Source organism: Oncorhynchus kisutch, linkage group LG17, assembly GCF_002021735.2.
Source record: "Oncorhynchus kisutch isolate 150728-3 linkage group LG17, Okis_V2, whole genome shotgun sequence".
Lineage (NCBI taxonomy): Eukaryota > Metazoa > Chordata > Actinopteri > Salmoniformes > Salmonidae > Oncorhynchus > Oncorhynchus kisutch.
Window position 1 is genome coordinate 27,070,031 of NC_034190.2, and position 11,193 is coordinate 27,081,223.

At 42.3% G+C, this 11,193-nt stretch overlaps 1 protein-coding gene across 1 annotated transcript; it reads left to right on the top strand.

The window, feature by feature from the left end:
* Positions 1 to 2,248: 2,248 nt before the first annotated feature.
* Positions 2,249 to 7,781, top strand: LOC109880801 (SH3 domain-binding glutamic acid-rich-like protein 3). Its single transcript, XM_020472987.2, has 3 exons — positions 2,249 to 2,401; positions 5,356 to 5,523; positions 5,684 to 7,781. Exons 1-3 carry the CDS (start codon positions 2,357 to 2,359, stop codon positions 5,747 to 5,749), a joined length of 279 nt encoding a protein of 92 aa, XP_020328576.1. The 5' UTR covers positions 2,249 to 2,356; the 3' UTR covers positions 5,750 to 7,781.
* Positions 7,782 to 11,193: the final 3,412 nt, after the last annotated feature.

The following is an 11,193-nucleotide window of genomic DNA, read 5'->3' on the forward strand; positions in this document are numbered from 1 at the left end:
TTATTTTTGTTTCAACTACTGATTGGCCCTTTTATGGAGGATGTAACCATTACAATGCTGCCACAGTATATTGCATCGTTTCTGTCTCCAAGCATTTGACAATGTTAGGCAGAGGTGTTGAAATATAGGGAATTGCTGCCCCCTTGTGGACAGGAAAATAATTTCATCTGAAACACAATATGTGTCGTTATGCCAAGAATCCATGGGAATAGCTCACATATCCATCCATTGTCTCATATTGTATAGTGTATATAGCAGGTTGATTTGTTTTCTATTACATCACTATAACTAATGTAACATTTGGAGCCTACTTTAGTAACCCCAGGAGTTGGTTTGATTGATGTAACATGGACACATTACAGCCTACTGTTCTATGTCCCATCTGAGTGCTGAAATGATCACTGTTATTTGTCCTCTGGTTGTGCTCTTCATTAAAGAAAGACGGAAACTGATCCACAGCATCCTCCACACAGTCCCTGTTCCACTGACTGTCACTAAGCATCAAAGATCCAACCCCACCTAGGCTATTTATAGTAGGCAATAATTTTGTTTTTGTGATAATCACTGTCCAAGTCAATGGAATAACCTCAGGTGCAGTAATGGAATATATGGTAAGACCCCCCATTGGAACTGAAAGTAAATAACAGTTCTTTGTAAATCTGAATCAAGACTACTTTGGTCTCTGTGTAATTGATGTAATTGTGAACAGTATGCTAATGAAACTAGTTGAGCTTGGCATGGTGATGTAGACATTCATCACTGGCAGAGCAGCAGAGGGAAACAGGCCTGTTCCCTTCCATTGTGAGCCAGGCAGCAGGAGAATGTGGACAAAGTCCAAGTGTAGGGTTAGCTCCAGCTTTGTCTGCTGATTCAGGTTTTTCCGTCATGGGATAAAGAGGAGCTGAGCTGGGTGGCTTGGCTGGCTGCAGTGGCTAAAGGCACTGAGCAAAGAATATCAGAACTTACCAAAGGGCGTTAAGGGCACAAATTATAGTATTGACATCAGTATATCAAAAAGTATCTTAGGTTTAGATTCTGTATACTTGTGTCAGCCTCTCTGTCCACAATGAGGTCTGTTTGTCCGAACACAGTTTCACCTCTCCTTATTCTTTGACTTTGACATTGAGGTCACATAGCTTTCCTTTAGTGAACACAGGCATTTCCCTGCCAGTCCCAGCCTGAACTTGACACTGATCTATAAATGGTGTTGAATGATGCTGATTGATCAGGCCTGCCGGGATACAGTCTGGGTGTCTGATTCCAGTTTTGGGCCTATTCCTGGTTTGTACAGTGCCTTTAGACATGGCGATTGGAACTGAAGATATCTCATTTGGACTCATCACACCAAAGGACATATTTCCACCGGTCTAATGGCCATTGCTCGTGTTTCTTGGCCCAAGCAAGTCTCTTCTTCTTATTGGTGTCCGTTGGTAGTGGTTTCTTTGCAGCAATTCGACCACAAAGGCCTGAATCCTGTGAACAGTTGACGTTGAGATGTGTCTGTTACTTGAACTCTGTGAAGCATTTATTTGGGCTGCAATCTGAGGTGCAGTTAACTCTAATGAATTTATCCTCTGCAGCAGAGGTAACTCTGGGTCTTCCTTTCCTGTTGCGGTTCTCATTAGAGCCAGTTTCGTCATAGCGCTTGATGGTTTTTGTGACTTAACTTGAAGAAACTTTCTAAGTTCTTGAAATTTTCCACATTGACTGACTTTCATGTCTTAAAGTAATGATGGGACTGTCATTTCTCTTTGCTTATTCAAGCTGTTCTTGCCATAATATGGACTTGATCTTTTACCAAATAGGGTTATCTTCTGTATACCACTCCTACCTTGTCACAACACAATTGATTGGCTCAAACTCATTAAGGAGGAAAAAAAAATCCACAAATGAACTTTTAAGAAGGCACACCCATTAATTGAAATGCATTCCAGGTGACTACCTCATGAATGCCAAGACTGTGCAAAGCTGTCATCAAGGCAAAGAATCTCAAATATAAAATATATTTAGATTTGTTCAACACTTTTTTGGTTACTACATGATTCCATGTCTAATTTTATCATTTGGGTGTCTTCATTATTATTCTACAATGTAGAAAATAGTAAATAAATAAAAACCATTGAATGAGTAGCTGTGTCCAAACGTTTGACTGGTACTGTACATGTCACAGTCACATCAAATAGCCAACTAGTAGAACTGCAATCTACACACAGGACTAAAGGGTTGCACTGGCCCTTTAAACCACACAGCAAATATAGGCTTTTCAGTCGCAGGAAAGAGAGGCGATTGATTGTAGGCTACGGCAAGAGAGCTGCTCTTGTGACCAACACACAAAGGGATATCGAAAATCGCAACTATGGGCGTCAAATTATATTATACCACCGTAACTGCATCCAGAGAGGTGAGATGAAACGGAGATTATTGATGCATTGTATTCTTGCAGGTGGATACATTTCTTATAGAGACCCATTATGGACCAGTCTGACAGACACACCCAACGAAAGCCCTGTCAACGATCCATCTCAGGATCTGATCAGCATACAATGCGAATTAGGTCAATATTGTAATTGTTTGAATATGTTATTGATAATTCAGTTATTGATAATTCAGTCCACCATACAGTCGATCGCAAGGTTTTTGAAGAACGGGTTTATTTGGAGATGAACAAAAACGCACCAGGAAATGCAAACTCAACCCGAAAATGTGGACGGAAGTCATATTGTTCAGTTTCTCAGTTTTATTTCCTTTATCAGTCTGCTTTAGGCGGTAGATCTCACGGGCATATTAGAATAATGGTGACATATAGTTTTCGCATTCTGCAACCTACCTGATATAATCGATGCTGGTCTAGACAAATGCAACTGGGATACTTGTCAACGATTGCGATCGTATACATGCCTACCTACCTGTACGGTGGACGTGAACTATTTATGCTGTCTAAAAGCATTATAAACACACACGCGTTTCGCTTTTAATGGAATTAGTAAAATTGATACAAATCTTGCAGCGTACTTCCCGAGAGTTTACATTCGTGTAAACCTGGACACAATCAGTGAATGCAAATAATCGCGGTGAAACATCTGGTGTCGATTATAGGGGGATTCGTTTTTCGGTGGGCTCTGCGTTATACTGCCAAGTTAGCCATCGGGTCATATAATTAAGGATATTTTTTAAATTTAAGACTTTGAAAATGTTTAGCCATGGGCTATGTAGTTTCACCTCTACTACAAAGCAAGGGATTGAGTCATTCGGTTTGTCCCTAGCCTTCCTGTTTTCTAGAGTACATTTGAATCTGCTGTAAGTAGTGCGCGTTAGTGTGTCTTGCTCATTGAATGCCAGGCTGCAGTTGGTGGGTGACCTAGGCGTGGTTACACATAGCAAACACACCCTCCCAACTTCCACAACCAGACCCAACAAGATAGCGTTGCACAATTTAATAATCGACTACACATTTAGATAAGCTCTCTAGCTTTTATAGGCAAAGTAGACTATATCTACTAGGCCGATTTGTCTCAAGTGGTAATGCTACCCATCTATCTCTCTTTAACCACAGACTGTAAACAAAACAGATCTGACTGTTTGGTCCCTGGTACTACTAGTAAAGCTTGAAACCTTTTCACACTATCGAACCAACCCAAACTTTCATATTGTACTTTTCAGCACTATGTGGAATATACACTGCTCAAAAAAATAAAGGGAACACTTACAACACAATGTAACTCCAAGTCAATCACACTTCTGTGAAATCAAACTGTCCACTTAGGAAGCAACACTGACAATTGACAATACATTTCACATGCTGTTGTGCAAATGGAATAGACAACTGGTGGAAATTATAAACAATTAGCAAGACACCCCCAATAAAGGAGTGGTTCTGCAGGTGGTGACCACAGACCACTTCTCAGTTCCTATGCTTCCTGGCTGATGTTTTGGTCACTTTTGAATGCTGGCGGTGCTTTCACTCTAGTGGTAGCATGAGATGGAGTCTACAACCCACACAAGTGGCTCAGGTAGTGCAGCTCATCCAGGATGGCACATCAATGCAAGCTGTGGCAAGAAAGTTTGCTGTGTCTGTCAGCGTAGTGTCCAGAGCATGGAGGCGCTACCAGGAGATCAGTACATCAGGAGACGTGGAGGAGGCCGTAGGAGGGCAACAACCCAGCAGTAGGACCGCTACCTCCGCCTTTGTGCAAGGAGGAGCAGGAGGAGCACTGCCAGAGCCCTGCAAAATGACCTCCAGCTGGCCACAAATGTGCATGTGTCTGCTCAAACGGTCAGAAACAGACTCTGAGGGCCCGACGTCCACAGGTGGGGGTTCTGCTTACAGCCCAACACCGTGCAGGATGTTTGGCATTTGCCAGAGAACACCAACATTGGCAAATTCGCCACTGGTGCCCTGTGCTCTTCACAGATGAAAGCAGGTTCACACTAAGCACATGTGACAGACGTGACAGAGTCTGGAGATGCCGTGGAGAACTTTCTTCTGCCTGCAACATCCTCCAGCATGACCGGTTTGGCGGTGGGTCAGTCATGGTGGTGTGGGGTGGCATTTCTTGGGGGGCCGCACACCCCTCCATGTGCTCACCAGAGGTAGCCTGACTGCCATTAAGTACCGAGATGAGATCCTCAGACCCTTTGTGAGACTATATGCTGGTGCAGTTGGCCCTCGGTTCCTCCTAATGCAAGACAATGCTAGACCTCATGTGGCTGGAGTGTGTCAGCAGTTACTGCAAGAGGAAGGCATTGATGCTATGGACTCGCCCGCCCGTTCCCCAGACCTGAATCCAATTGAGCACATCTGGGACATCATGTCTCGCTCCATCCACCAACACGACGCTGCACCACAGACTGTCCAGGAGTTGGCGGATGCTTTAGTCCAGGTCTGGGAGGAGATCCCTCAGGAAACCATCCGCCACCTCATCAGGAGCATGCCCAGGCGTTGTAGGGAGGTCATACAGGCACGTGGTGGCCACACACTACTGAGCCTCATTTGGACTTGTTTTAAGGACATTACATCAAAGTTGGATCAGCCTGTAGTGTGGTTTTCCACTTTAATTTTGAGTGTGACTCCAAATCCAGACCTCCATGGGTTGATAAATTTGATTTCCATTGATCATTTTTGTGTGATTTTGTTGTCAGCACATTCAACTATGTAAAGAAAAAAGTATTCAATAAGAATATTTCATTCATTCAGATCTAGGATGTGTTATTTTAGTGTTCCCTTTATTTTTTTGAGCAGTGTATAATGAGGCCAGTGCAGTACCGCTAGGCTCAGTTAAGCCAGGCTCGGCTCAGTAGTGTGAAAACGGTAATGGATCCCTGACCCTGAACTGACCCTTTCCTCTCCCGCTCCAGGTGAAATCTCAGCAAGCGGAGGTGATGAGGATCCTGGAGAGTAAGAGTATCCAGTACGAGCTGATTGACATCTCAGTGGGCGGAGAGGTCAGGGATGAGATGAGAAGCAAGGCGGGGAACCCCACGGCTGTCCCGCCACAGATCTTCAATGAGGACCAGTACTGTGGGGTAAGGATTTGTGAGATCAGACAAACACACAACCACAACACTGTCAAACGGTATGAAGATGGTGAGTATAGACAAAGGTTTTAACTTAAAGATGACACAAGCATGTTATGACCCCTTTTTTATATAATATCTTCTACTCTGTTTGGTCTCTTTCCTCCAGAACTATGACATGTTTTCAGACGCAGTGGAGGAGGACAAAGTGGAACAATTTCTGAAGATGGCGTGATGAGGAAGAGTTGTGTGTGTGTGTGTGTGTGTCCCCCCCCCCCCCAAGGCAGGCCCGTTGACTAACCCCCTGCCCCGCTGGCGGTGCTCACCCTCTTTTGTCTCAATGCAGTGATGAATGCCAAATACAACCAACCAATCAAGACACACACCCCGCTGGACTCTTACCTAACCACTGTTAATTGAATTGTTTGTTTTATACGGGCACTTATTATGCTCCCTCTGCTTTCTTCGTCATTGTTTCCCTTTGTGGTCCTTCCTGGTCAAGACCTGGGTTCAAATACTTTTAAATAATTTCAAGTACTAAAGACGTGTTTGATTTAAGCTTTCCTGTTGCAATTGAACCAATAGAAAAGGCTAAAAAGGCCAAACCCCACCCACCTGGCACTCCATGCAGACTAAAGAAAATGCTCAAAAATTGGGAATGGTATTTGAACCCAGGTCTGCCTGGTCCGACGTGTTCATGTCACTAATCAGTCTTAGTCTGCTCTGTGGGATCAGTGGAACTGCCCATTCTAGATGTGTGGTAATTAGGTCAGGTAATCTGGGCTGCCAACACGTGATTAATGAAGATCCACTAATCCAGAGGCTAACATTTACCAGGAATCTATGTTCATGATCGTTCCCTTGCCCAAGAGGAGAATTGTACTTTTTTTTTTCTTCTTCACCGATTGGTCTTTAAAACCGTCACCGCAGATCTAATTGGTCTAAATGCAGCCCATGTCGAAAATGGGGGGGCCATTTCAGACCAAACAATGCTTGGTTATTATCACTTAATCTTATTAACAGTGTTTGTCTTTTTTTAATTTTCTTATCTGGCCTTCTTGACTCGCATGATGTTCATTTCGACAGACTGAAGCCATTTTGATACATACTTGGGCCTACTGTAGGTGACGGTAGTCTGGAGAATGAGGAAGCCAACAATCACAGAACCTTAAAGAAATGTGAATTGTGGTAGAGACAGAATAAGTTAATTGGATTCTACTTTGGTCCAAAACATTTCAATGCTTAGCAGACTAATGGTGTCTATGGTCCATGCTGGAAAAGTGACTCCACTGTGGAAAGTTATACAGAAGATGGTTAAAACAGACAGCATTCCATAGTGTTGAACTTGGTGCCAATAAATGTGTTTTCCCGATGGATACAGTCAGCTTTGACCTCGCAATATAGTGTTATTTAACTCTGTTAATGCATTCCAAAGAGAATGGCCTGATCCTCAATCACTGCTCTTCCAGAAATAGACATTTTATGGGACATTGTTGCAAAACTACGTTACACTGTTAGTGGCACTACAACTGTACATCCTTACTATAAGAGAGCCGAGCTTGAGTACTAGAACCCCTGAATTTACAATCTGTTGACTGTTTTGGACCTTCAGTCCTGATCTAGCTGTGAAGTCCCATCTCGATCCAGCTTGAAGATGCAATAGATAACTATGCACTTAACTCTGCCTCATACTCCCACTGTTGTACTGACTCTTGGCTACTGAGTGGGAAAACAAATTGTTTCAGACTGAACTGACTCATTCTCAGCCTTCGATAAAACTCCCTCACCACATGAGGACGTTGAAGACCTTACTTTTAGTGCTTCAAGTGTCTACTACTCTGCTGGGTTTTCTTCCATGGGATGTTGTGAAAAATGTATGTGCCGTTTCATGTGTAGAGTCTCACATCTTGTTCAACCTTGTAAAAAGAATATACAAAAATATGTAAAAAAAAGTTTTTGAAAAGTATTGCCCCTCCCAATGTAATCCCTGCACTTGAGTAGACCTACTATTTGGGTATATAGGTGTGGGACCTCTACTTTGCAATGGCAACATTAACAGACCATGTTTGTGCACTGTTTTGTCAGTTGACGGTGGTAGATGTCTTATTGGTTCACTAACAACTAAATGTTCAACATTCATGTCTTTCTCTTTGAGCTCCTGCTTTGCGTTTTGGGCCAAAATAAAGAACAAATGTAATATACAGAATGAGATGTCTTCCAAGAAGATTGTGGAAAAAGGGTCAAATAAAATGGAATGCCTAAGTCGATTTGTGTTTTGCTGAATTACAAGTCTGATGGTTTAAAAAGTGAATCAAGTGACTCAGTTCAAGTTGATTCATTTGGACGTGTGTGTTATGAACAATATTGTACAATAGTATTACAAATACAGTTGCAAAGCTCTCAAAACAAAGGAAAACAGTACATCTACAGTATATACATCAGTATATTGATTCAGGGGCACTGTTCTTCCAGATCACATATCTTGATTGAGACATCTTCTTTCCATGTGCAGTTCTCTCCATCTCATTGAGGAATGTTACAGGGCCTTGTTCATCCTGCTGCTGCCCACTCTACACAGTGCCAGTCTGTAATTGACAAGTACTAATCTGCCCAACTAAACTCCACCCCCAATAAAATGGAGTCTGAATATTTTGATTCTTGGTGGACAGTGAGTACAAATAGGGATCAATGTGCCATGCTGTGCAGGTTTACAGATAAAAAAGCTCAACATATACAGTATAGAATACTAGCTTATTAGTTCCAAACCTTTATACAGGTTTTGCCCATGACCAAAAACATGACATACAGTTGAAGTCGGAAGTTTACATACACCTTAGCCTCCCCCGTTTTCCTCCAAACATAACGATGGTCATTATGGCCAAACAGTTCTATTTTTGTTTCATCAGACCAGAGGACATTTCTCCAAAAAGTACAATCTTTGTCTTCATGTGCAGTTGCAAACTGTAGTCTGGCTTTTTTTATGATGGTTTTGGAGCAGTGGCTTCTTCCTTGCTGAGCGGCCTTTCAGATTATGTCGATATAAGACTTGTTATACTGTGGATATAGATACTTTTGTACCTGTTTCCTCCAGCATCTTCACAAGTTCCTTTGCTGTTGTTCTGGGATTGATTTTCAGTTTTCGCACCAAAAGCGCATTCATCTCTAGGAGACAGAACGCGTCTCCTTCCTGAGTGGTATGATGGCTGTGTGGTCCCATGGTGTTTATACTTGCATACTATTGTTTGTACAGATGAACGTGGCACCTTCAGGCATTTGGAAATTGCTCCCAAGGACGAACCAAACTTGTGGAGGTCTACAATTAAATTTTTCTGAGGTCTTGTCTTTCCCATGTCAACTAAAGAGTTTGAAGGTAGGCCTTGAAATTCATCCACAGGTACACCTCCAATTGACTCAAAGGATGTCAATTAGTCTATCAGAAGCTTCTAAAATCATCACATCATTTTCTGGAATTTTTCAAGCTGTTTAAAGGCACAGTCAACTTAGTGTATGTAAACTTCTGACCCACTGGAATTGTGATACAGTGAATTATAAGTGAAATAATCAGTCTGTAAACAATTGTTGGAACAATGACTTGTGTCATGCACAAAGTAGATGTCCTAACCGACTTGCCAAAACTATAGTTTGTTAGCAAGCAATTTGTGGAGTGGGTGAAAAACAAGTTTTAATGACTCCAACATAAGTGTCTGTAAACTTCTGACTTAAACTGTACATGTAAGAAAATGCATAGTTACAGGTACAGTTGCCTTACAACTTGGAATTTAAATAGATTCTTTTAGGGGTTTGTATCATTTGATTCATACAACATACATACCACTTTGAAGATGCAAACAAGAAATAAGACAAAAAAACAGAAAACGTGAGTGTTCATAACTATTCATCCCCCAAAGTCAATACTTTGTAGAGCCACCTTTTGCAGCAGTTACAGCAGCAAGTCTCTTGGTGTATTTCTCTATAAGCTTGGCACATCTAGCCACTGGGATTTTTGCCCATTCTTCAAGGCAAAACTGCTCCAGCTCCTTCAAGTCAGATGGGTTCCGCTGGTGTACAGCAATCTTTAAGTCATACCACAGATTCTCATTTGGATTGAGGTCTGGGCTTTGATTAGGTCATTCCAAGACATTTAAATGTTTCCCCTTAAACCACTCGAGTGTTGCTTTAGCAGTATGCTTAGGTTCATTGTCCTGCTGGATGGTGAACCTCTGTCCCAGTATCAAATCTCTGGAAGACTGAAACAGTTTTCCTTCAAGAATTTCCCTATATTTAGCACCATCCATCATTCCTTCAATTTTGACCAGTTTCCCAGTCCCTGCCAATGCGAAACATCCCCACAGCATGATGCTGCCACCACCATGCTTCACTGTGGGGATGGTGTTCTCAGGGTGATGAGAGGTGTTGGGTTTGCACCAGACATAGTGTTTTCCTTGATGGCCAAAAAGCAACTTTTTAGTCTCATCTGACCAGAGTACTTTCTTCCATATGTTTGGGGAGTCTCCCACATGCCTTTTCGTGAACACCAAACGTGTTTGCTTATTTTTTTCTTTATTAAGCAATGGCTTTTTTTCTGGCCACTCTTCCGTAAAGCCCAGCTCTGTGGAGTGTACAGCTTAAAGTGGTCCGATGGACAGATACTCCAATCTCCGCTGTGGAGCTTTGCAGCTCCTTCAGGGTTCTCTTTGTTCTCTTTGTTGCCTCTCTGATTAATGCCCTCCTTGCCTGGTCCGTGAGTTTTGGTTGGGCGGCCATCTCTTGGCAGGTTTGATGTGGTGCCATATTCTTTCAATTTTTCAATAATGGATTTAATGGTGCTGAAGTTTCTGATATAAAAAATTAAAAAATCACAACTCTGATCTGTACTTCTCCACAATTTTGTCCCTGACCTGTTTGAAGAGCTCATTTATTTAACTAAATACATTACTTCTGAAGGTAATTGGTTGCACCAGATCTTATTTAGGGGCTTCATAGCAAAGGGGGTGAATACATATGCACACACCACTTTCTGTTTTTTATTTTTTAGAATTTTTTGAAACAAGCAATTTTTTAAATTTCACTTCATCTTGGTGGGGCAAACTACAAACTATTTTTTTTAAATACATGCCAGCAAAGTCACAACACAACACATTAATTGCACTTACGGTGACAAAAAGTGCCAACAAACTGTTATGGCTTACATAAAGCTGCCCCAACAGCAGAGCTTTCTTTTCAGCACCATGGAGTGAATACTTACCACTGCTACACCTGGCTATCAGCGAAGCTCAGTGCTTTCTGTCGTGGTGGGGCAGCCAGTAGAAAATACGTAGCGTTGGGGTTGGCAATGTTCTTTAGTTGCGCCATGATTGGCTCAGTGTTCTGTCACCCAAGGGGCTTGAATAATCGCGCTCTCCCCGTACATTTTGCGGCGACGTAGTGTCCTCATGAATGACAGAGCACTGAGCCAATCACGGCGCAACTAAAGAACATTACCAACCCCAACGCTACGTATTTACCACTGGCTGCTCCACCACAGAAAACACTGAGCTAGGCTGAAACACCTGCATTTTGGAGCTGCCTTATTGAAGAAAGCAAAAAATAAACCATGTTTGTATGCGGCTTTATTAACTAAATTATTATTTTTTTGCACACACTGGCTGCTCCACCACAGAAAACACTGAGCTAGGCTCA